This window comes from Egretta garzetta, unplaced genomic scaffold (genome assembly GCF_000687185.1).
Source record: "Egretta garzetta isolate BGI_Z169 unplaced genomic scaffold, ASM68718v1 scaffold313, whole genome shotgun sequence".
Lineage (NCBI taxonomy): Eukaryota > Metazoa > Chordata > Aves > Pelecaniformes > Ardeidae > Egretta > Egretta garzetta.
In genome coordinates this window covers 2,210,296-2,237,610 of record NW_009259063.1, presented here as the reverse complement: position 1 = coordinate 2,237,610, position 27,315 = coordinate 2,210,296, and the positions used below count along the sequence as shown (strand labels likewise).

The 27,315-nt window shown below is 40.7% G+C and overlaps 1 protein-coding gene across 1 annotated transcript in view; it reads left to right on the top strand.

The window, feature by feature from the left end:
- GADL1 (glutamate decarboxylase like 1) overlaps window positions 1–27,315 on the top strand; it is a 73,862-nt gene that overhangs the window by 24,145 nt on the left and 22,402 nt on the right. Inside the window, exons 11-13 of the mRNA XM_009635150.2 lie at window positions 4,385–4,584; window positions 8,957–9,008; window positions 11,986–12,075. Of these exons, the coding sequence (XP_009633445.1) occupies window positions 4,385–4,584; window positions 8,957–9,008; window positions 11,986–12,075 (342 nt within the window). The remainder of the gene's footprint in view (window positions 1–4,384; window positions 4,585–8,956; window positions 9,009–11,985; window positions 12,076–27,315) is intronic.

The following is a 27,315-nucleotide window of genomic DNA, read 5'->3' as shown; positions in this document are numbered from 1 at the left end:
TTGGTTAATCCTCTGTAAAAGCTCAGATCAATGACAGTAGTTCTTCAGTCCTTAAAGCACTCAGGGAATGCACAGCTATCCCTTTTTCACTGCCATACCCCGAGTAACTTTTATCACTTTTGTAATAAGATAGACTTATTCAGCAAACACTTGTATTGCTGCGGCGTGAATTGCAGTGACTGTTTAAACACAAAGCTAGTTGGACCGATATTCTCAAAGCATCAGTGCGTCAGCTTTGTTCTTCTGTGTTCTTCAAATGCTATGAATCAGTCTTGGGTTGTACATACTCCCTTAATACCACAGAGCTACTTCAATTTGTTCTCGCTATAATCCACGTAAATGTGAATATTATCGCCATATAAATAGAAAACTAATGTTTATCACCTATGCCAAAGTTCTGTGACTCGTTAGAGTTTAGCACTAGGCTGGGTAATTAGCAATCAATTCTAGGTAATGAGCAGAATTTTCACTTGTTAGTTAAAAATAAAGTCTCAAAGAATGTAGCTAATGAAATCCCAGTTTAGCACAGGATATAATTGATTGAGGTGATCATGGTAGCTGTCTACAGTGTAATCTCTTCCTCATCGTTAGCAGTATCACAACGATATCTACTTTCCTGATTCCTTTCCTGGGCAGCTGCAGGAAATACTCCATTCCCATTGCTTTCTGCTTGGGCTTAGTACAACTGAGAGCTCCTTCTTACTTCTTGAAGTGAATTACAGGCCTTTTGCACTGCACTGCTTTTGAGAATTTTCAAGTATGCCATTCAAAAAGATTGTCCTTATTGCTTCAGATGAGGCAGATCAGGAAGATGTTTGTCTTGGGGGAAAAAGAAGTTTTGTTAATGAGATTGAAATTCACTTCTAACTAGCAATGGAAATGGAAAGAGTTCAGAAGGCTTGCTGTAGGTAAGTGTGTTCAATGAGAAAAATATGTTGAATTATGAAACTGGAGGTCATATATTGATATCAGTATCAATAATTACTCATTTATTGGCCATTAATTAGAACACCCAGGAACTATCCATAGACTTCAACAAAACCAATGGCTATTTGAAACTTCATAGTGGACTGGGGCCTCCATGAAAATGGTAATGCCTTTTTCTAAACTTTAACAGTCCCAGTATAAGGCAGAGCACCACCATTAGTCTCTGTACAAAAGGTAGAAAGATAAAAGATGCTGAAGAAAGAATCTCAAGCTTGTCAAATGGGGCAGGCCTAATGAGATTTTTGCAATTCTTCTGAACAAATGGAGCTGCTCAGTTACTATGTGGCAAACTGTTGGGGTCTTCCTGGGCCTGAGAATGTTGAGTTAGAAAGCATACTTTTTTCCTTTTTTTTCCCCCCCTTCCGCTTTTCCATCATTTGACTAGGAAAACTGAGATGACTTTTTATGTCTTCAAGTGTGTTTGAATATTACTTTTGAGACAGCAGCAATCAAGGAGTAACTGCTTTCTTGAGCATAAAATTTATCTTGGACTTTTTTTTTCCTCTTCCATTGTCCTACCCACCCAAACTCTGTTGTGCAACATTCCCTTTCTTGTCCCTTCTCTCCTCCACCTTGCTTCTTGCATTGGTCTGACATATTTCTTCTCACAAAGCACAATTTTTGTTTCTTCTCCTGACTGCTCTAGTGACCTGCTGGAGGATATCGATGTCACTGTACTTGCCTCTGGAGGTTGACAGTAGGCAGTAGCTTCAGCAGAATTTCATGAGGGTGTTGCATTATTAGTAAAATAAGCAGGTAGAAAAGTATCATCAAGCCAGCACTTCTTGTCAGCTTTGGATGCACCAGGAGAGTAGGACATTACCTGCTTTTAAAATTTTTTTTTATTTTTTAAATTAAATACGTTCTCAGGAATTTGAGTTCATTCAGAGATACTGAACTACTTGTTCTTGTGGTGTTTTCACTCTAGAGCATTTGTTTTTAAACTATGAAACTCTGTAGCTGTACTGTGAACTTCTCGGTCTTTCTGTAATATTAACAACTGAGTTTAGCTTTCTTGTGACAAAAAAGAAGTTATTATTTCTCAGTCAACAGGCATGAGGGGAACTAATATCCTGGGATGTCCTCCACTGTGCAGCTGTATTCCATTCCGATAAGGCAGAAGATAGTCCCACATTGATCAACCCTGTTGTATACTCACTGCAGAAACACTGTGCAAAATTGTTAAAGTCAGGAAGAGGCAAAGCAATTAACTTTAAATTTGTCGATGTTGCTGCGTATTTTCTTGTTTGTTTTTTAAATACTGTGTTTTTCCCCTGAAAATCAAGGTATGGAGATCTAAATAAATAGGGCACAACGGTTTGACGAACAGGCTCCTGTTCCTGTTGTGGGGCTGCTAGCCAGAGAACACAAAGCTGTAGAAAACCTGTTAAGGATGGATGCTTCAGTGCTTGACTTTTCTTCAGTTTCTAACGTCATCTTTGTGCCTTTCTTTTTCTAAGAAAATTGGAAAGCGGGTGTGAGAATCTTACATACCGCAAAAAACTGCGCCCAGCATTGGCTTTCCAGCTACAGCTACAGTGTGCTGCAGCAGCACATCATCGCTCTGATGACTGCAGAGGGAGAGCAGCTGCTGCCCCTTTTTTTCCCAAGCTGTCAAATAAACTGTCTTTTCACAAGGCTGAATGTGCTGGTCCTGTGGCTGAAGAGCTCAGACTGAATTTGCTGTCCTTTTTGCAATCCAGCAATATTACAGTGGGATTGACAAACCCCTACAGAAGTTGTGGAGAAGCCTTTGGTGGTGTTCTCCTTTTGTGCTCTACGAATAGGTGCGCAGGTTGGTTTTTTGTTTGGTTTTTAGTATTGATAGAGGGAATTGAAAAGGCTAGGAGAAAGGGAGAGTTATTCTGTGTATGCCAGTGGATTATTTTTCCTTTGGATTTTTTTTGTCTTGACTTTTTTTTTTTTCTATTTTATTGCCAGTTCCAAAGTTATCAGTAGTGTATTGTAATGTAGATCAAGAATTGCGCCTCTGTTACAGGAATATGACACTGATTAAGAGTGATGTCAGATGCTGTCTGCCATTTTAAAATCAGACTTGCAGCAGATGCAGAGAAAAGGATGAAATGTGAAATGCTTTTTCAGTTGGTTCAAATTGAAGAGTGACGCTGAATTGGAAAATGAATTGTGCTCTTCAAGATACTGTTTAGCAGGTTCTGTTGTGCTGTCCGCTCCTGTTCCTTGGTCTGTTCAGCACAGAAGACTTCTGGTGCAACTGTCACTTAAATATATGTTTGCAGATCTGAATCAGATGCTGTAGCCATGTTTTTAACCTCATCTGAATTTCTATTTTAGTATTATCTTATAGACTGTGGTTTATTTTTCTTACCCACTTTTAATACCACTGGCAATTCTACAACCTTTTCTGTCTCCTGGGCTCCTTGTAGGGCCACTCTCATCTCTGATCTTGTAACCTGCTGTCTGCCAGTCCTTCTCTCCACTTCATAGTATTACAGAGTATACTTTGATATTTCATTCTTCAGCCAATGGCCAGTCCTATGCCTCTTCTATTCCCCTGCACCTTTAAATGTATAACAGCCTCGCTGCTTTATGTTTCCCAGCTTTATTCTTTGCTGGAACTTGCCATGTTACTCATTTATCTCTGTTTTATGCTGTTCATCTCTGTCCAAGCAGGCTCGCAGAAGTTGGAGGCTGGAGATTGCTGAATAAAAATAATTTCATTAACAAACCATAATTAGGGTATGCGAAAGTATCCTTTCCACAGTTTATTTGCAAGCATTAAAATTGTCTGAACTGTGAAAAGAGACAAAAATTGGGGTTGTACTCATCTCCTCATGGTGTTTCTACTCAAACAGTCAGATAGCTTATGCTAAATCCTCAGTGACTTTATTTTCTGGTAAGGGCTAAAGTCTTCCCTGCCTGCAACTAACTGTGCTGTATGTAAAGTTCTTTGTTTGATGAAGAAGAAGGAATAGACTGAGCCATTTGTGAACATGTAGGAAGCTCCTCAGGAGCTGTTCTTCCAATCTATAGACTAGAGCAGTGGACATAGGTTGTTTCTCCTCCCTCTTTCCCACGCATGTATGTCTTTGAGCAACTGTTTCTGTGGTACCCACTCCCATGGTTTCTTGAGATCTGAGTCAGAATTCCTCTTCAACCTCCAACTCTTCAGTGACATTATGAAGAAAATAATAATGAAAAAGTTTCCTTGTTTTCAGTGCTGACTTCACTGGGTTCTTCCAGGTTCATCCAGGCTTCTTAAAGCACACCATAAGCTTTGGGTAGATTGCTGCACATCCAGTTCTGTTGTACTAAGCAGTTGGTACAGACATGAAAAAAAAAAAGGCGTTGGCTTGTGAAGATAAAAAGGGTTGAAAATGCTTACGAGCGATCTAAGTCTCTGTTGTGTTTCTAATAGGGCCTCCTGAAGAAGTGTTACTCTGCCAAGGCCTCATACCTGTTCCAGCAGGACAAGTTCTATGATGTCAGCTACGACACTGGTGACAAGTCCATTCAGTGCAGCAGGCGTCCGGATGCGTTCAAATTCTGGCTCATGTGGAAAGCGTTGGGAACCACAGGCCTTGAGGAGAGAGTAAACAGGGCACTAGCTTTGGCAAGGTACTGCCTCACAATTTTGAATATGTCTAGTTTGTTTAATTGACTGAAGCATTGACACTGCTGATGCTCCATATCCTGAAACAGACCACATTGTTCCTTTTTTTCCCCTCTCCTTTTGTTTGTGTCTAATAGGAGGAACTAATAGCAATAATAATTAGTGTTATTACATTTGCTACAATATTTAATAGTAATTATTACTTTTATCAATAAGCATAGATGTTGGTAAAATAGAAGTCCAAATTAGACTATCAATCTACCTTGTTTAACATTTATGTTATCTGAACCTGACATAGGACAGGTTTACCTCTTCTAACTCATAGCTGTGTGTTCTGGTGTTAAGGTAAAAAAGCAGTCCTGTGTGCGAGGCTCTGAGCTGTGTCTAGCAAGAAGTGTATTGGCCATTCTTCTGTTCACTTCACTCCTTATGACTGAGGAAATGCAGAAAGCTGATCATGTGAGGAAATTTGTATGAGGACACTCTGTTAATGTTAGGGTGTATAGAGATATATGAAGGCATGTTGTTCTCAGATACTGCTTGGTTTTTCTTCACAAGTTTGCTGGAGTTCTTAATCCTTACAGTATGTTCTGTTAGGGACTGACTCACCTTTTCCTTGTGATCTTCCCCTCACCCACCCTGTTCGATTTTACTAAGTTTTTGGTCGTGTAGAACTGAGTTTCACAAGTGAACTCTGTAAAATTCTTGCCAGAAGGTGTTTCTAAAGTGATGGTGATGTCTCAGTTTCTGGGAAGAAACTTCCATACACAGGTCATTTTGTCTTCTGATAGAAGAAATAATATTGAGCTAAGATAATGACCCGTTAAAAACAATTCACTTGAAGTATCATATTTGTTCAGAATTTATGCAAAATAAACCACAATGAAATCTTCACCAAGGCCTGGGCTAGCTGCACACTACCATAAGTCAAATCATTAATATTGAAAAACAGTCACCTGTATCTTATTGCCATTTTATTTGTGATATGAACTACCAAGTTGAAAAGAATTAAATGTTTACTCCAGTGCAAATTAAAGGAATAGCCTCACTTTAACAAAGTGACTTAAAGAAAAGGGGAAAATACCCATGACCTAAACCCAGAGTGGACTAGAAAGGAATAAAAGGAAAGAAGCAAAACCCAGAAAAGCCCAAATGAGCTGTGGCTTTTTTCTCTATTTTATTTCTTCAAAGCCACTCATTGTTTGGCTGGTTAAGTGTTCCTTAGTATCTTCTGGTTAAATTGCACCTTGGTTTTGTTCCAAAGCATTGTACTCTTCTGTGTCTGTACAGAGTAAGTAATTCATTCCACTATCAGTAGGAGAATTCAGCCTTATCAAGGTCACTGGCCAAGGTCGTTTGACTGAGAGTGTAGTGATTAATGACCTTTCTGGGATCGATATTTTCTCTGAATGTTAGGATTCAGCTGGTAGCGCTTCTAAGGAGTGACTGGGTTGTCTCTTTTTTTTTTTTTTTTTTTCTTGAAGAAGAAATTTAATTCTTAGTCATTATCTGATGAAGTATATTCTTTACAGTAGCTGCATCGCTATCCTGAGTTTGCATGGACATGGGTGCTTTTGCAGCCGAGACGTCAGGTTTACTGGGCACCGTGCCAGGTTTCCTGACTACTCAACAGCTGTGCAGCCTTCCTCCTGATTTGTTACAGTAGGTTTTACTTTGATGTTGCAAAGATAGTATTTCAGCGTTCCTGAACACAGACCTGGATTAATTCTGGAACTAGTCCACTGACTATAGAATTTAAGAGCAAGATTACTTCCCGCCTCCCCTGGCCAGGAAGAGCTGCAAAGGTTTTAGGGTAATTGCGGCATGTATTTCTGTTCCATCAAACTTTGCTTATTGGGTAGTCCATTAATTTCTTCTTGTTCTGGAGACGAATCTTGGTTTTGGTGTATTACATGTCCCAGGAGCATTATGATGCTACTTATTTGGAAAGACTTATTTTTTAAATACCTACAGTAGAGCATCCTGCTGATCACCAGAAGATTTTTTGCTGCTCTTTTTAAAAATTATTTTTGATGCAGGGATGTTGCTTTATGAAGTACACTAAAAAGAAAATAGAAGTAAACTGCTTTTAGAATGCAACTATAACCACCTCTGCTTTTTATGCTTCAGCGTCTTTGCAGTTTTTCTGCCTGATTCCTCTTCTGACACCCACTCTTAAGCAGGCATATGTCTGCTTTCACTGCAGATCTCCACCCCTCATTTTCTGCAAGGCTTAATCATAGTAAATACCACTTCTCTGTGCACTCCAGTCCTCACTGAGACTCAAACTCAAGACCTTCTGATGTTCTACAACTGTGGCACGATAGAAAAACTCCACTGTCAGCCATGGAAAGATGCACAGAGTAAATTGCTCCACTGCCATCAAATGGTCCTGGCAAGATAAATCATGGCTGATGGATTTTCTAATGGCTGCCTTCTTAGGCTATTGGCAATGTAGTTAAGAACATGATTAACAGTGTTGTGAGCTTGACCGACATCAGATATCCTATGTCAGATGGCGGTATAAAAAACCAGGCACTTGCAGTAAGAGGGAAGGGTATTAAACATTGTAAAAGAACTCTAACAATTCAAGACCTCACCCTCCCCTCCAAAAACGGTGATCATACGTAGGTTTCTTTTTCATGATTTATTAAAAAAAAATTGAGGGACGCTGTCTTGTGCATAGCCTGCTGATTTTGCTGAATGTTGGTTTTATGGCACAGACAAGTATCTTCTAATCAACAGGACAAAAGCACTGAGCTTCTTTTACTTAAGATAATTCCCCTACAGCAACAAGTTCCCCCCAATGCCCTCATGTGGTATCTAGCCTCCTACTTACCTTTCAGCATGCCTCTCTTTCAACCTAAACAGTAGCGTGGGCATTAACAGCCAGGTTACAAACAAATGCATGCAGTAGGATCTAAATGGTCATGGCAGAAAGGACCCAGAACCTCGACTTGTTATAGTGAGAGGAAACATCTCAACAGTGCGGCGCAAGAGCTGCGTGTCGTGGGAGCTGGCGCTCTACCACAGCAATCCTTTTGCAGGGATGTGTGCTAAGAGGTAATGAGTCACACACACAATACTTGTTAATGATAAACAGCATGACAACTCCCCATGCTCTGTTTTGAAAAATGTATACCGTCTAGGGTATTGCTTATTGCCTCCCCAGCCAACCTGTTTCTGTAGCACGTCTGCCAAAATAACAGGCATTGCAGATACAAGTGTGCTAGACGTGTCCCTGTGGGGCCAGGTTTCAGGCATGTGGATAGGACCAAGGGGGGTTATTCTGACAATATTTTTCTTCCTCAAGGTAGTGGATAAAAGAATTATTTGGGTGATGACCAGCAATGCAGCTGCAGGCAGGAAAATGCCAAATAAATGTAAAAAAAAAGAACAGTTTTGTACACAATCAGTAGTTTAACTGTCTCAGTTTTATTACTGTTAGACAGCAAATTCTTTATGTAGAAGACCGAAATTCTGTTGAAATGGAAAAGCTGTGTGAGTTTGAGGTGATTTCTTTGGAGTTTTTCTTGGGAAGGCTTTGAGCAGGGGGGAATAAAGAGAGAAGTCCTGGCTATGTCAGTGTCCTCTTTGCTTCAGAAATCCTGTGTGATGTGTGTCATGACAAAGCTGAGGTCATGTTGTAAAAAAATTTCTAAAATTGAAGCTGTTTGGATCCAAAGTTTTGATTCCAACCCATCTTCCCTTTGAAGGCTTCTGTGTTTTTCATACTGACAGGTGAAAGAGAAAAGAAGTATTTATTTCAATGCTTTGTTAGCGTAGGATGCCCAGGGACTGTGGTGCATCAGCGGAAATACGTGCTGTTATGTACCCTGTGGAACAAGGACAGTACCGGGAAAATTGCTGGGCTTGAAGTACATGGAAACTTTTAAATTCTGGGCTAAACTAAGAGGTCCCGGTGACAATGGTAGTGTAAGAGATGTCAGGGTGACCATGAAATGCCATGGCAGCACACCATCAGCACTTGAGAAAAAGAGATGGAGGAATTAATTTGTAGAGGGCAATACTGATGGAAATTTGCATTGGGAAAGTTCACAGCCTGATGCAAATAGGATCAATTTGTGTCATGTGGCTCCACTGAAAATCTGTGCCTGAGGACAGAATTTGGCCTCTCCTCAGTGCTCCTTGGCTGGCTGTAGCCTTCATTTGTTTCCAGGAACTGATAGCTACTGCATTTTCACAGCAGGTAGAAATGAGGTTTAACTCTGTGGTTTCTTTAGGGGGGAAAAAAAAGAAAAAGGAAAAAAAAAAACAGAAGGGGAAAAAAAGTTTAAACATTTTCAAGACCTTTTTTATTGTTGTCTGCATGTAATGTTTCGTTCTGTGCTTTAAAACCCCACATTTTGATTACAGATATCTAGTGGAGGAAATCAAGAAAAGAGAGGGTTTCCAGCTTCTTTTGGAGGTAAGTGAAAATGGAACTGAACTGTTGTTGTTATGTGCATGGGTGTCTATTGTTTGATTTTGTTCTTTTTAGCCAATTGACAATTTGTATTTGAGGTCTATAATTTAATAAGTTTATGTACTGGAGATACACAGATGTGATTGAGTGCGTATAACGTGCTCTGTATTCCCTACCATCACTCTACCTATTTTCCTAGCTTCTAGCTTGTATTGCCTCCAGGGTATAGATGGAGCACTTTTCTGTGAAAGTAAAGGGTCTGGCTGCAAAAAAGCAGAGCTTGCCAGACTTATGGATAAGACTGTGTGTTGGATGGAAGAATATTTTGATCCTAAAAATGGGCTTTGCATCATTGAAGTCCATGTTTTTTTCCTTAGTTCTGTTTCTACACCCATCTTCCTGAGAACTATCCAAAAGTTGTGTTTTTCACTCATCTTTGCTAAACCTGTCAGCTTATTACCTGTTGATGATCTTGCTTAGAGGGGAGAGTGAGTAAAGAGGGCACAGCCAAAGCACTGTTTTTCCGTCTATCCTCAGCTCTTTGGTTAATAAGGCTAATATCTGGGCACGCTGCAAAGACATGTCATTTTTAGAAAAAAATCCTGCCTTGTTGGAAGTGTACGTGTGTGAAAGACAGCTGGGTATGTAGTGTGGGGAGGAAGGGAAATGGAGTAAGTGCCACACATGGAGACTGACAAACCACAACGATGCAGATTTGGTTTACACTTGCTGATGCCATGAGCGTTCCAGGTTAGGCTAGAAGAAATATGAAATATAAAAAAATATTTTGTACTATTAATACAATACAGAATTTTCCCTTTAACTTTGAAAACTGCTAATTTGAAAGTGCACACTGGGAAACTTTACACGGAGTGAAGAATTCTGGGCCAGCGACATGATGGGGTTACTGAAGTGGCAAGTGTGTTAAAAGGCTCTCCATTACTGTAGAGCTTAGTGGAGAGCCCAGATCCACTGTAGATGTGAAAGCTGTTGGTACGAGCAGAGGCTGCTGTTTAGTTTCTGCAGGAACAGGACACCTGGATTAAAAGTGGGATTGGAGGGAGTACTACAGTATGGGCAATGAGAAGGAGGTTGAGCAAGGATTAAGAAGAGGTTTTGAGGAGGGAAGAATTCAAAGACTGCTGGGAAGCAGCTGGGCCCAGTTGTGGAGCCTTTTCTGAAAGGAAGTTGGACTTTGGACAAGAAGCTCGGGAAGATGATCCTCTGATACAGGCAGTGAGGAAAGTCCTGTAATGAGAACCATTCCGTGGCCTGGAAATGCCGCTCGCACTTGCGTCATCTTGAATTCTTCCGTGGTATAATCACTTACCTGCTTGGATAAGAGCTGTGGTAAGATAACCAGAAATGGTGTGAAGCATGGCTGGGGTAGTTAAGTTTTTCTAGGATGAATGGTATTTTCAGAGGGGGATGATGTATTTGATGTGTGAAAGGAAACTGAGATAATCAAGAAGGTAATATAGGCAATGGCAATATGGTAATATATGCCATCTGTCTCCTCCTGCCGTCTTGATTTTAAACAGTTTTAAAATAAACCCTGTAACAGCGAGCCAGTGCTTGTGCTCACGAGGAAGTCACCGCCTTTTCAGGGTCTGTGTTTACGTGTGTACTCAGTGCATGCTCTTTGGGGAAAGAAATGGGACTTTAAGAGCTGAGTTTTCTTCTTGATGATTAAATTGTATTTAATGCATTCTTTGAAGCGAGGCGGAAAATGATATGAGCAGTTCCCAGTGCCCTTTCATGAAAGAACACGTCTCAGCTGGTGGGCTCTCCTCGTTCAGGAGACTGCCTGGGATTGTAATAGCTGAATTCACAGTGGGGCAAAGAGATGGTGTGACCCAGCTACCAAGCTCTCTTTTAACTTCTTTTTTTTTTTCTTTCAACCGGTACTAATGAGGATGGTGTGTGGGAGGAGAAAGGGGTGTGTGAGTTTATAATCCATATTATAATCTAGACCCCAGTTAAATACTGTGTTGCAAATAATGTAGGTCAAGACTGACTGAGAGGTTTTATGGGCATAGTGTTGGATGGGATCAGAAGGCACATCTATTCCTTGAGCTATTGCTACCTGTACAGGTAAAAAAAAAAACGTTCCAAATTAGCAGGAACTGTAGGGAGACCCTGGACTGCTCTGCTGGGAACATTTTCTCAATCATATATAAAACAGAAACCTCATAAGCACAAAATGCCTTATTTTATAATGCATGGTGAACAGTCATTCTCGGTGGGAGTCTTGCAGCTAACTCTCTGCTGAGTTTAAAGGCAAAATTTCTCTGGAGGGAAGCAGAGATTAGAGTCTCAGTCTTTGCTAAAAAGGTTTGCTTAGATATTGGATAAGATACATCCAGGATAGGGCACATAAACTGCAAAGGGTCCTGAGATTCCTATAAAATGTGGGAATGGAGAAAGCCAGCGTTAACTCCAGCACTGTGTAGTGTGCTGTATGATATAAAAGGAGATTGGCATTGTTCAGTAGAAAAATGACTAGGTGTGCAAGTGTTAAATGGTGACAAAAGTTGAGTTTGTGTGGTTTGTGTAAATGCATCATAGGAAATTCCCATTTAAAAAAACATGGAAAAGAAAAATGTATTCTTCTCTTTAAAGTTGCTTCAATTTTTAAATCTTAAGTTACCTCTCTATGCCACTCTCACACTTTTTTCCTTACTAAAGTTTTAGTGAGCAAAGGGGAGTTAAATACGTATATAGGAAGAAGAAATGGAAAAGGAACCCCAACAGGTTTCCTTTTTCTGGCATCAGAAAGAGAAGTGGATAATATGAAAACTATTTCTAGTTTCAAAAAAGGGAAACAAAAGGTGAATTGGAGAAGGAAGTTTTGATGAAAAGGGTATAAATTCAATTTTTGCCCCCCCAAAAAATAAAGCAGAACTTTCTGACCATCTATAACATGTATTCCTGTCCCATTTGTTACATCTCATAAGCAATCACTTGTTCTCTTGTTTAGCCGGAGTATGCAAACGTTTGCTTTTGGTACATTCCACCAAGCTTAAGAAAAATGGAGGACGGACCTGAATTTTGGCAGAAGCTACACCAGGTGAGTGTCGCACAAACAGTGTTGTCTGTAGCTTACCCAATTTATCTGTGTGCCAGATAAGGATGTGAAATAGGCATTGGCTTTGCTCACCATTAACCTATGAGTAGAATGGGGATTTAATCCTTAAACAGATGCTGGTAGGATATAAGTTTGTTCTCTGTTTAGAAAAGGCTAATTAATTTTTTTCTTAATGTAAGAGCTGTAGGTATTTTACAAGTATTCAGCTTACTATCAAAGCTATGAGCAGCTGGCAGAACTTGAGAGAAGAGGAACAGCATTGTCTGCATCTCTTGTCTAGACAGAGTATTCATGACCTGTTTCAGACACTTAACGCTGTCCTTGGAACTTGGCTCGCGTTATCTATGATAATCTATGATAATGCAAGTGAGGAATTGCTTCAGAATACATTTCTGATGTTAAACCACCCATAAATGACAACAGGAATACAACGGGGAAAACTTCATTGGTGAGCATTTCGGTAACTTTGCCATCCTGGTAGAAAACCATGAACATCTTGAAAAAAGCAGCAGTAAAATTTTGAAGTTACTAGTGGGGAATCAGTAGTTAAGACTTAAGAAGCCGATAGACACTGTGGTATTATGTTTTACTGAATAAGCTATTCTGTGAGGAATTTAATTTAATTCATTGTATGCTCCTTTCTGTAGCAGCTTTGGTATTCCGCATTTATTTTTTCCTAGAATTTGCCACTAGAAATTTAAATTAGAACGTAGATGTGTATACCATATGCACGCATACTATATATACATACATACTTCCTATAACGTCTGCTCTCCTTTCAGCAGCTTTCCTTTCATGTGGATTGCTTCAATTTATACTGGATGCTGGTGTCTTTAGGGGCAAGGTCTTCTTAACCCTGTCTGCATTGTTTTGGGAAGTATATTTAACTTTTGCAGTACAAAGCCATGTGTAGCCACAGTGTGGATACAAGGGTTTTGCATTTGCCATGCTTTCACAAAGCATGGATGGGTTATGAGCCTTTCATATGGGGCTTCCCTTCCTCTTGTTAGAGTGGAAGGCCTGTATATATGTATATGTATACACACATGCACACAGAGCTGTATAACAGCTCCTCTACCCATGGAAAAGTAAGGATTTGGAAAGGAGCAATGGGAAGGCATAAAAAAAAAATGCGACAGCTACCACCTTTTGATTTATGTGTCTAGGGAGGGGACTGAGGAGGGAAGGGATGAAGCACAGCGAATGGCTTTGAGCATGTACATTGTGAGTGGCTTTTTTGAGTGTAACTTACTGGTTCTTTGCTCTGTTGCTCTACGGTGCTTCCAGTCAAGACGAGGAACAGACGCCTGGCTTTGTTTTACATACTGATACAGATAGATTGACCCTGGAAATGCAGATTCCCTAGCCAGTGTTTTGTGGGGGAGGACGTGGAGGGAAAGGAGCTCATGTCCAGTTTCTCCCAAGAACTGAGCACTGCTGCAGATCTCAACCATTCTTTTAATGAGCAAGGTCATATTTTCTTGATTCCTATGCCTCCTCTGATGAAGCACTAAAGAAAACCAAGATCCTAAACCACAACCTGTTTCCCTTCTCCTCGCATAAGCCCGAAAGAAAATCTACTACAAAACAGACCAAAACTCCCTAGGAAAGCAAGGCACTGAATGGCACAAATTTCTCTCCCGAGGGACGGAGAGAGGAAACAACAAATAGGGATTGTTAGTTGTGTTGCTTTAGGCACTGCTGGGAAGTGCTTTGATGTTACACAACTAAAACATGTTATTTCACCTCCCTGATTCTCTAAAGGGGCAGGTCTGGGATTACTTTCCTTTTTGGATGCTGAGGGCCAGTTTGCGGCACAACAGCAGATGAGATAACAGCATTGGGTCACAAAAAAAATAAGGCTGACTTGACTTTTCCAGCTAAGGTCAATTTGTTCTAATATTGCTGATGCAAACAGCATAGTCATTATATTAGTATTACATTGATCAGTACAAATATATGGCTGGGCAAGAAGGAATGCATCCCGATCAGTAAGGTGTAAGTGATAAGACGATGAAGACTGGAGAGGTTGTTGCATTATGCTATTGACAGGCAGATGGGGATGTGTACAGTTTCTTGACTGCAAGTGCTTCCTGAATATTCCCATCATTTCACTAAAATGAACATTAAAATATTGTATTTCACAATTTGTCTTTCCACACAACATTTTAACATCAGTTATTCTGTTTATCCAGAAATCAATCTTCCTTTTTGTTAACCTGCGTATCTGACAATAACTAAGGAAATGTATGTCTTAAAAATCCCTTGAGCAAGTAATTGATTTTATTCAAATGCTTGTTCAGCAATATTGTTCAGAATAACGTGCTGTCTTCCAAGGTTAGTTATATGAGTTTTAGTGCTGGTGGAAGTTGATAAGCAAATAGCTCTGATCTCAAGCCCTCAGCTTCGTGAAGAATTTGCATAGTCCTATGCAAAATAACCCTGAAGGTTTTCTGCTGTACTGGCTCTTCTCCAGCCTCCATGGCCACTTTATGTGGAAATGTGTCATGGCTGACTGGATCGCGGTGCGATACCCGATTCTGATGTCAGCCGTCCCCGTCCTATGTAAACTCTGTGTCTCAGAAGCTTTTTTTTTTTTTGTGGTATGCTGTTTTCAGTTTGTTTTCAATTCTGAGGACTTGGACTTTAGATATAAAATTTGCCTTCTTCAGAGTCTCCAACATGCAGACCAGAAAGGTGCTAGGAAAGTGTGGCAAAGAGTGGCTTGTAGGATTTGGGTCAGTCCCTAGTCCCTGGTCATTTGAGTCATCACCTGAACACTTTAGGGAATGATAAACAACATGGTGCTGGGAAAGTAAAGAACAGCATAAATGGTACATTACTCCATTACCCAGTGAAACCGGGAATTCTGTGCACATCCACAGTCTGGCAACGCTTCCCATCTTTTGGGATTCTAGCAGGATTTGGTTGTGTAGTGAAACTGGTTCTATATACAGTACAGCAAGGCTTTGGATGCGGTTGGGTGGTCCACGATAGGCCGTGCCCTGCACATTTTGCAGTACACTGAGTGCGTAACAGATGGAATAACCTGTAAAGGAACCTGCAATTAAGGTGTTTTTCAGTGAAAAACTTCACAAGTAAGTGAAGACAGATTTTTTTCTTGTAGAAACCATACAAATGGGCACTGCCATTACATTCAACTACAAATACTTGTAAGTGGTGTTATTTTGTCATTGCAAACTGAGGGCAGTTGTCTCTGACCTGGAACTGACATAATTGACGGGATGAAGGAACAACTGCTTTGCTAGTACCGCATGTGCCCCCCAGTGGTATTTTTGCTCCTCTTCCTCTTAAGACACACTGTAAGATTGACTTTGCTGCTGCGGATGGTCAGTGTGTCACAGACTCACAGTGAGAAACGTGTACCTGGAGATTACAAGCCAGAAATTGAAGCGAGGGGAGAAGTAAAAAAATTAAGCCCAGACCATTCCAATTTTCATATTTTTTTTCCATGACTACAAATATCCAGGCATATTCTTACTTGTAACAACCTTCTCTTTAGAAATTCAAAGGTCAGCTTTCTCAGCTCATGCTGGAGAGTCTCCAGATGATGTGGAATTAGCTGATCATTAGTAATAGTTGTCTCTGGAAAGTCTCCTGGCAGTACAGAGGGTGCTAGGGCACAAGGAAGGGTTTGGAGGGATGCATCTGGGACTATTGCCATCCTGTTGCTAACCCAGCCCATCAGCCGTACCTCGTGCATTCTGGATCAGCTTGTAGTCTGCTCAAAGTCAGTGTGGTCCAGAGGACTAAGAAGGAGACACAGAAGTAACCATCTTCCTGCAAGAGCTTGCCTTTGCTGAAGGATCCTAGAGCGCAACTGTAGGTAGAGCACTGCATATTGAATACTGCTCAGTAAAGAAGGCTAATGGTATATTGCTAAGTACCACTTTAGACCTCAAAATTGGGGTTAAAAAAGTGTCAGTAGGTTCCTGGTAGGCCTTTTATGCTTTACTAAACTTTGCCTGGTCTGTAGTTCTAAACAACATATGCTACAATATCAGATCTCCAATGGTTCAGTAAAGCTTTTATACACAGTTGTTAGTTCCAATTACTCAAAATTCTAGCATCTCAGTCTCAGACTCGTGTGGTGTGTTTGGGGTTTTTTGTTTTGTTTGCTTCCTGCCCTTTTGTGGATTTTTTGCCAAATAATACAAAATTTTTTGGCTGTATTAGAAGGCTCAGGATACAATTTCCTAATAAAGCCTATATAGGTTATAATGGTTTTTTTGCCCCTCTCCCCCCCTAGTGAAAGGCAACCTTATTCCTGCCTTTCCCCCCCAACTTAAGAGAAGAATATAGCTGTCTGCTATCCGAAGGCATATTTGTAAAATAGGCTGTCATGCTGACTGGTGTTGTGATACATTTATATAATGAGAGGTTTCATATCAAAGCAGAAATGTAAGGAGGTTGAAGTGGTGTTGCCTTGGCAACCTCTGAATCTTGTGGTCTTTGTGGTATAAATCAAACGCTAATCAAGGACCCGATTTAGTATTCTTTATGTATTCAAAATACCTATTGACTACGGTATGAGGTTTGAATGGGAAGGGAAAACAAGACCTCCAGTTGGTTATACTAATAATGTTTGCCCTGGATGTTTTGGAAGAACAAGAAAGAAATGACATAGATTATAACCACAACGTTAAATGCAGCGAGCCCAGGTTTATGCACAAGAAAGGTCCCCAATATGTCACTGCAAGTGTATTTCCACTTGGGACTTTTGTGCAAAATGTTTTGTTACTTGAGTGCCTGGCATCCTTGTGTACTATACTTTGAGTTTTTCTTGCACTTGAACAAGAAAAAAATTAAACAATATTTTAATGTGTGTATTTGAAGAGCAATGGTAGAGACCTATTTCTCTGAAGTTTGCTTACATGAGTAATTTTTATGGTAACAAGTAGCCTACTGACTCTAGCATCTAGCTCTGTTTGACTTGAGTTTCTGTGGAGGGTCACATCAAACGACAGGAAAATCAATGGTAAGATTTACACAGAAGTATATGGGCATTAGATTGTCTAAATCATTGTGACTGGCAGATCTGGAGCTGTTCATCAGTCATTTGTGAATACTGTATGTTGATCTAATTGTTTCTGATCCCATGTGCTTTCTTGTTGCATTGAAATAATGTAATCATGTAGAAATGCTTTTGGAAAAAAACAGAAAGAAAGAGTGGGCGTCAAGTTCTGGGGTTTTTTTTGCCAAAATATGAGGATTGTTAAGAGATGGGGCCATCCCTTAACTTTTTTGCTTTCTCTCAAAACAACCTACAAATCTGTTGTGGACTTCAAGAAACAAAAATCCTCAGGTGAAAAGAAAGACCTTTCAGGAGGATGGATTGTCATTTCAGTGAATCAGTTAGGGACCTCCAAAGGGGTTTTGGGAAGGAATTCGATTTGTCAGAGAAATCCTCAGGGCCAACAGAAGCTCCAGATTCATCCTATATAACTTGAGGCAGTTACCCAAGGAAGCTGCTGGAGGAGTTGGCACAGTTTCCCTCCATCTTTAACACGGAGGAGGAGAAGGGTAACTCCCAGATCATGACTTAGGGAACCTAAAGTCAGAAGCACCCTTGGGAAAGACTTGTTGGTCTTCGTTATTCATGAGGGGAATCTTGGGGGTGCCAGGATCCTACCTTGGCTGCTTTAGTTCATAAACACAAGTAAGAAGAACCCAGTGCTAAATCCTCAGCATGCTGTGTGCTGTTTTATGCTTCTATTTTACAGGCTCCTGGAGGGAAGGGCTGCAAAATGTCCTCCTAATTCAGTGAGCCCAACTAAATTCTCAGTATTGCATTCAAGAGGGACAGAAATGCAGCATTCCTGGGGAGGTGAGAGCAGGAGGCCCGGTGGAAGCAGGGCTGCAGGCAAGGACCTTAGGGGAGAGAGGTACAATAAAGCCTGACACCACCAAATGAGTGATACAATAATAACCAGGACTTACGTTGTAGTGTGATTATTCCTCAGCAGAGGATGGTGCTCAGAAATTCAATAATAAAATAAGCAGTGACTTGTTAAAGTAAGAACATCTCTTATTTTGCAACTAATAGTACATTATATACAGCAGCAGATGAATAAAATCTTTGTAGTTTAGCTGCATATAAATGACTTATTGTTAAGAATTGGGATCTGGGCTCTGATAAATGAGAAGGAACGGTACAGTGCAATATAATAGCAGAGGAAAATTATAGCAGTGTTTCAGTACCTTGTTAATGAGGGATTTGCACACTTCCCTTTTTAATATGTTTTTTCTGCAGTTTTATATAACTCATCAGTACAAAATTGTCTGTAGCTGTTAATTAAAAAAGGTATTTAACATGACTGTTTTAAATGTCTCCTCCGTAGATTTGAGTTGTAAGAACACAAAAATAACGTGCCTTTTTTAAAAAAAAGTTAATTCAAAATAGAATACTTCGGTTTTTGACTGCATATCTGCACATAACTGGAATTTATGGCTTTGTTCTCTGTTTACATTTATTCTTGCATGTGTATTGAGGTAGTAGTGCTAGACTAAGGGGCCAAATTCACTGTTAAAGTCGCCATCAGGAGAAGCAGGGATCAAAGCATTTTACATCGACGGGGTCCCTCTCACCTTAGCAATAGATCCAGGTGCTAGCAACACTTCAGTATATATTTTACATTGCTGGGGTTGGACACCTGCTTAACTTTCAGCCACATATAATGGTTTGTGAGACTGGCCTGATCTCACGCTTGGTCTTTCATGGGGGATGACTGGCATATCAGATGTGTGTATGAGAATAGAAGGAATGTACATTTGTATGACTGTATTGTAACTTACAGTAGATGTAATAAGACAAGGCAAGAATGTGAACTGCTTCCAGCCCACGCTTTCTGTAATAGTCCTAAGTGATATTTTAGTAATTCATGATACAGCAGTTGTAAAGATTTCTGTTCTAGCTCTCTGCTTTGCCCCTCTTCCAGACTGGCTTTGCAGGATTGGGTAGTACCAGTTGTGCTCCAGTTAATAGCAGTCCCATTCATGCAGAAATCTTCATGTTTTTTAGGTCGGTGGTACCATTTCAATTGAGGCAAATAGGCAAGAGTCAACATCACTAAATTACCTTCCACTTCATTTTAACCATCTAAGTTCTGTCATTTGGAGAGTTGACTATTTCTATTTTACCCCTCCATCCCTTGCCAGACTTGTAATACCAGGTGATATCTTGAACTGACAATATTTACATCCCATCCAGCAGTAATAACACATCTGGCAGCAAAACACCTCTATTATAAGAGCCCTGTTATGCAGCTGCTAAAACTACCCGTCAGTTCTCGGAACAAAGAGAAGCAGCCCAAATAGCTTTGCTGCTGTATGGTTTACTAGATGAGAGTGCAGGGCAACTTTTGTCAGAGACTTAACATTGAGCTGTGCGTGTTCAAGGCCCGCTGGGGACTGGGGGCTATTGATCCCTAGTGCTCAGCCTACAGAAACGATCGAAGCTGTGGGGAGGGAGTCTGTGCAGCTCCGTATCTTGCGTTCAGGCTGAACAAGGATTTCATCTTCCCTGTGCCACCTGCAGAGCAAAATTGCTCAGATCTCCAGAGGTGAAGTAGGTTTCACACTAGTTTGTTTCTTGCTTGAAATCCTTTTAAGGATAATGGAGGGCCCAATCATTTCTCCATGTGGTAATACATGTAATGGTGTGAAATGAAGCTGAGGGGATAGACAAAGTGGAGAAAAATATTGTGAGGAAATAAAATCATGAGAGACTGACGGAATCAAAGTAAAGGACCCAAACTTTCCAGGGAGATCAATGCAAGAGGTATTTTCATCACAGTATATAACGCTCTGTGAAGGCACCTTAGCTAGCTCAGGTACTGGGAGAGGTATGTCCACATGTAAGTATGGTACTTAATTCAGGTTAAAAAACGCTCTTGCTAGGACTAGTTAGTGAAGACGACTTTTCTTTCAGGACCCAAACAAATCGCCTACAGTAGTGGGGTATGTTTTGTGTAGATGTGCTCCCTTCTTGCAGGGGAAATGTAGGTTTCACTTGACCAAAGTCTTAAAAATTTTGTATACTGCCTCACTAAAACCTGAGGGTCATTCTAGCTTTCAGTTCAGATTTAAGAAACAAACAAGCAGATTTCAAACCTTTGCATTGTTAAAAACTTCACACATAATACATCGTTCTGTTTACATATAGGAAGCATCTAAAAAGCCTGATTTTCTAACTGAAAGATTACAGAAACAAAGGCCATGGGGATTCAGTGGGACTGCATTCTCCGCTTTATTGCCACAGATTCAATTGACTAAAGGGTGCTTAAGCACTGCATAAGTGCTTCTTGCTTATTGCTGTGTGAACAAAGACAGTACTATTTAATTTGTATGGCTTTCAGACAGATACGGCTGGATACACAGAGCAGTGGACGTTTTGCATCCATGGTTGCGAGTCTCACAGATTGTAGAGGGACCAAGAGGGTAAAACTAAACCCCATTTCTTTCCCATAAAAGTGAATTGGAGGAGGGGGGCGGGATTAAATGGAGGTGATACAGTTCATATAATTAAGTAGGCAGTTGGTGATACACCTCAGAAAATCGTTCTCTCTCTGTGAAGACTTGAAAAAGTAAGATACCTAAGTGCTCCTCATTGGAGATAATGGTCGTCTTGATGAAAGGGCTATACTAGGGTAAAACTGAAGCATGGAATGGCATATCCTACTATGAATGACCAAGGTAGAAAAGAAAAATAATGATCATTGCTATTAACACAGGAACAAAGAATAATTTAACATTTTCTGTTATTATTAGCCTGTCCTATGCTAATATGCAAAACCAGCTAAACTAAGTCAACTTTATGACATTTTTTTAAAAGCAAACATTAAACTATTTTTCAGAGTGTAGGAAGCCAAAGGGAATCTCCATTGAGTCTGTCCCACTAATTAACCCTTGTTACATATTTGGAAGGCAGGTAAATTGATGATGAATTATCAGTATTTTGGAGATAAATATTTGGAGATAAAGAAAACAAGGAAAAAAGGCATGGATGTAAGAGGTTCTATGATCTGTTTTTTCCATTAGGAGTACTCAAAAATGTCATCCTTATTTGTACCTCTGGTAATTTCCAAATAGCTTAATAAAAATAAACACTTTTTACTTCAAGTCATACTCAGAACAGTATTGCATTTTTGTTCATTACTGCTATAGAAATGAAAAATTATGTATTTTGTAATGCAATACTGTGAGACTTTTTAGAGTCGTTCATATGCACTTTTTGAATATAAATGTGTGTGTGTGCTCATGCATACACATGTACATGATTATGTATTTACATATTGGGATAATGTAAAATAAAATTATTCTTGAAAAGTGAGAGGATGGAACAAGGCATAGTATTACTGAAGTAACTGGATTCTTAGAAAAACTTGTTAACAGAATCGCAGAACAGTTGAGGTGGGAAGGGATCTCTGGAGCTCATCTTGTCCAAGCCCCCTGCTCAAGCAGGGCTGCCTACAGCCAATTGCCCAGGACTACATCCAGGTGGCTTTTGAATATCTCCAAAGATGGAGACTCCACAACCTCTCTGGGGAACCTGTGCCATTGCTTGGTCACCTTCAATGAAAAAGTGCTTCCTGATGTTCAGAGGGAACCTCCTGTGTTTCTGTTGGTGCCCATTGCCTCTGGTCCTGTCACTGGGCACCACTGAAAAGAGCCTGGCTCCCTCTTCTTCACACCCTCCCTTCAGGTGTTTATTTTCATTAATAAGATCCCTCCATCAGTCTTCTCTTCTCCAGGCTGAACAGTCCCAGCTCTCTCAGCCTTCCCTCACAGAAGAGATGTTCCAGCCCCTTAATAGTTTTCATGACCATTCATTGGAGACTCTCCAGTATGTCCATGTCTCTCTTGTACTGGGGAGCCCATGACTGGACACAGCACTCCAGGTGTGACCTCACCAGTGCCAAGTAGAGGCGAAGGATCACCTCCCTCAGCCTGCTGGCAATGCTTTGTCTAATGCAGCCAAGGCTACACTAGCCTTCTTTGTGGCAAGGACACATTGCTGGCTCATGTTCAACTTGGTGTCCACCAGGCGCCCTACATCCTTTTCTGCTTTCCTGCTTTCCAGCTGGGTGGCCCCAGCATTTATTGGTGCATGGGCTTGTTCCTCCCCAGGTGCAGGATTTGGCATTTCCCTTTGAACTTTATGAGGTTCTTGTCAGCCCATTTCTCCAGCCTCTATTGTCTACATATTCCAATTTCTCTTAAACATGGTCAACAATTTTGCTATCTTAATAGTCTTTGGCTACTTTTAGGGGAACAAACAACAAACAAAAGCAAACACAACCTCATCCCTCGCAAATATACACTTTCCAAGAAATGGTGACCTCTAAATCTATGGTTTCTTCTTTGACAAAAATATGGTATGCCACCTTAGCCTATTTACAGTCAAATATTGTCCATTCTGAGCTTATGGCAAATTGCTACACTCCAGATATTTTGTTAGTTTCAGCTAGTGCGTCCAGATTCCTGACTACATAGTACTTGTTTGCCCAAACAGCATGTATTTTCCTCTGCTTAAATAGGACTAATGACTCTTCCTTTCCTTTGCTTCATTTTGGAGTTAGAACATGTTGACTAATATTTTAAATGGCCTTTTATGCCTGCCTGTGAAGAGAACTGTTTTTAATAAGAAAGCGGAGTTTGAAGACACTCAACACAGTTAATTTAGCTCTGGTTGACCCTATTGAATGTGTTCTTATAAAGCAGCACTGTGCTCCTGCATATCTGTGCACCTCTTCATTATGCTCCCTCAGTGCCATATGCACATTAATAACCAATGATGGAAGAAAAAAAAAAAGTTTGAGTTACAGGCTCAACTCTAAACTGCAGCTTTTCTGAAAGTGTCATAGATCATGTTTAATAGCCTGTGGATCAAAATGAAACCCAATATACATCACAGGGGAACTCAATAATTGAAGCATCCTGGGAATGTCTAAGCACTGGAGTCTTGAGGTCACTGGAAGCTTCATTCTGTGCTCAGTTTTTACCTGAATAAAAGCTGTCTCCTCCCCCCATCATCTTTTCTTTTTGTAACAAACGGTAATCATATTTTAATGCACTGACTTAAATGATTTTTTTCTGGCATTTTGGGGAATAATGAACTCCCTTTTCTTCCCTTTCCACCTCCTAATTTTCTGTGAAATGAGAAAAACAGTCATTCAGATGTATTAGCATTTCAGAGCGTCTCCTGCACACTCGACTCACGGCTATCTCCTCTCTGTGCTGGGTGTCTGCAGAATGGTCCCACAGGGGCACTGAGCAAGCTCTCTGGGTCTGTGAAGCTGGTCTGCACGCCAGCTCTGAATTTACTCCTTTCTTATGAGAAGCTCCGGGGGCTCTCTGAAGGATCATAACTGGTCCCTTGGTGATGAGAACGCAATGATTTGCAGCCCTGGGGCTGTGCAGGTGGTATTGTTTGGGTATGGGGAGGACGTATAGTCTTGTCTCAGAAAAACAGCAGTCACTGAAGGGTTTTGTGGACTTGGTGCTTTGTGGTTTGCACAGGGGATAAATTCTGTTCCTGTGTGAAGGAGGTGGAAGGAAGGTTTACTTTTGCAGCATCCTGCTGACAGAAGAAAAACTTGGAATGAAATTGTAGGAAGCCTGGCCAAATTGAGGCCCTTGGGCCTTTCTTGGGTTGCGATCACAGGGCTCTTGTGCCAGGGCTGCATCGTGTGGTTGTAGCAGACCTGGGCTGGCAGGGGGCACGCTGGCTGCTCCGGAGCCCTCGGGGTTAGAGATAGTGATCTGCAGCCCAGATCAGTCCCATCCCATGGTGGGCGATGGTGGTCCTTGAAGACTATCGTTGTTTCATCACATTGCTTCACCTTGAGCCTGTAAGCTGCTCCTAGAGCTGCCCTTCCTGCAGCTGTCCAAGCTGTGGCTCCTGTCCCTGTGAGGATTTTGGTATGCAGTTCAGAGGATCAGGAGTTTTGTCTTTTCTGATATACAGTGGGAGTTTGAAAGGAACAGGGTTGATGAGTGAGGAATGAAAATGAGGGAATAACAGATGATTTTTAGGCGAACGCTGCAGTGCAACATTTTAGGGTGCACTAGGGATTGATGAGGTGATTGGCTAGCAGAGCCTCTGGCTTCATATGCGATGGTTATATATGTTCCTTAACCTTGCTAATACTTGGTATTTCGGTCCTGAAGGATATGTATATATATATATATATATAGCACAACAATAACGTCTGCCTCTCCTGTTGGTCCTTTGCATAGGATAGATCTCACTGAGAGTGAAAACAAAGAACGCGGCCAAACAAAAATTGTTTTCAGCAGTCGTTTAATTGGTGGTGCATGATTTTTCTTGCTTTTGCACACAGTGAAACTGCAATGCAGAATGGAAGCCACTACTTCTTGGTTAGCATCTCTTTAATTGCAGCCTCTCCCTCTGCAAGGGTGTGGTAACAGGAGCTTCTCTGAATGCTTTAAATATTGTATGAAGGTACTTGAGGATCAGAAATTGCAGGTGGGCTAAATGACAGTCTCATGAATGAATGATGAGTGCTAGTGTGGTCTGTTGGTAGTGGCCTTTTAAAGGAACCTTTTCTATGCCACACAATAAAGTTTCCTTCTAGTTACAAATCTTTCTGGTGGCATTGTGACCATTCTGCCCTGCCAGCTGCTACCTGCTGTGGTTTCTGAATGAACCAAGTGTTTTCTAGCATACTGTTGGCTTTGGCATGTTTAATAAATAACAGCAATGAGTTGGCTGTAGTGCAGTAATAATGATTACAAGATAAATAGCACAGTGATATTTTTTTTTGGTCATTTTATAGGGAATTGGACAGAAGGAAAAGAAAATCTTTGAGTTTCACCCTTAATTAATGGACCCCTGCAGCATGAGTTACTATGTATTTGATGAAAAACAAGATAAGGTATCTTTCTGCCTTATCAGCCAGAAAACAGAAGCTGCTTAATAGTATAAGCCTTTATTTTACCTCTGAGGAAAGGTAAACTTCCGCTGTAGTCTGAAACATGGGTGACAATTTCAACACTGGTTTAGCCTGTCTGGGGAAATATTTCATGGTATTTGTTATATCAGGTGTAAGTGGGGAACTCCTATGTCACGCGCAGTTGCAAAGGATATGGGCTTTAGGACATATGTAACATCTCTAGAAAAGAATGACAAACATACCTGGATTACAAATATTTGATGAAAGAATTGTTTAGTGGCTGTTCTAGGGTATGAATGAAATGTTTATAGCTTTACACTTCTGCTTATGTTGGACAGTTTATGTGGATTTTTATGGAAGAGCAGTAGTGCATGGAAGTGTCCTTACTTTGCTCCTGGTAGTCCAAAAGATGCATTTTTGGGGGCACTGGAATAGGGGTGAAAGTACCACATACGACAGCATGCTCTCTGCCAAGGAAGAGCAATGAAGCTGTTGTACTTGCCCTGCCATTCCCCTCTTTCTCTGCCCTTCCCTGCTGCTTCCCGCAGCAGCAGCTCTTCACCAGTATGGTGTTTGTGCTCTTACTCTCTGAACAGATCATGTGTGCTGGGAGACATGCATCCGGACAGGCGATGCAGTTCCTCTCCCCTTTCCCTCTTTTGGGCAGAGCAGATGAGCCAGCTGTAGTCAGTCCAGAGATCTGTGGAAAGGCATCAGCCAGCTTTACCTTTTTCCCTTGAAAGTACACTTGAACTGAATTGTGCCTGCCAGACAGGAATGTATTAGCCATTGCTTAACAAGCTTTAGGTTGCTGCATTTGACTTATAAAAATAAATGACTAAACTAATTTACGTGTTGGCAGCTGATTTGCACGTAGCCATAAAACTGAAGCCTATGATCCAAAAGAACTTAAGGACAGGAGGAATTACCTGGCCACCTCTGTATTTTGGGGACCTCGCTGTGTAGCCTGGTGACTTTTGTATAAGCATATCTTCCAGAAAGGCATCTATTCTTGACTGGAAAATATCAAGGAATGGTTTAAACTACCATTTTCCATGGCACCTTCTTTCAATGGCTAATTAGCCTTCCTGTATGAAAGGGGATTGATTGAGAAGGGAAGAAAAAAGATGGTGAAAAAATACTTTTCCGCGCTAAAATAGCCTTCTCTACTCTATTTTTCCCTTTTCACATGCTTATAAGCGATCATCAAGTCACCTCTCATTCTTTTATTTATAAGCTAAATAGATTCACATCTTTTAAGTCTTCATTAGCCATTGAATCATTTCTGTGGCTGTCATCAACATCTTTCCAGTTTTTCATTATTGTTTAAAAAAAAAAAAGTGAACATCTGAACTATGCATTGTTTCCAGCACCTGAGTTTCCACTACTGCATGTGGAGACAAAATTGCCTCCTTAATGCCTGTACACTTGTTTATAAAATCATGGATCATATTAACTTTTTTCTCCTATTGTATTTCTTCGGGAGCTCAAGCTGATGAGGCTTTGTAAAATACGTATTTTGTGATGATGAATGCTGAAATGAAAACTTCTCTTGTGTATAAATGACTATTTCAAGAACAAAAGAAATTGTCAAGATGTCTTAGGTTTGGGGTTTTTTTTGCATCGGGCCATGGAAAACAGACTGACATTGCAGATCGACTCGTGGTCCTAGGATTGGGGATCTGTGTTTTAAAGCATCCACATAAGTGACCTAATTACGGAACTTCATAGTCTGTCTCTTGACAGAACATTTTACAGCTGATTTTGGCTCTGATGTGGAGTGAAAAGAATTGCAGAGAACTCAGTTTCTTGCCAGGAAGGATTCTCAGTTTCCGATATGTGACCTGGAAGCTAATACGAACTTCGTTTCGTTGTTGACTGCTACAGTCTTTCCGGAGTCACTGTTTTTAGGATACTCATCCATTCTGATCCATCTGTGGGGTTTTTTTTTTTTTTTCTACATGCACAATTTACCTTTTGGCTGTATTAAAAAGCCATTGCTGGAGTGGGTTTGAGCACTTCAGGTCTGTCTTCTTCTGTTTTGTCCCTTTGTGAGTCTCTCGCTCGCAAATGCTATCAGCTGCCACTTATTGACTCACAGAAGACCAACAATGGGGATTAGCATCAAGGCTAATCCCGATCTCTCTGGAGCCTCACTAGCAGCAACATTTGATTGACGCTCTATTTACTATATGTGGTCATACACTAGTTATCCAAATCTTGCTTAGTTCTACGTTATTGCTATTGCGTGGTCCTACTTTTTTTTGTAGCTATTGCTGTGTGA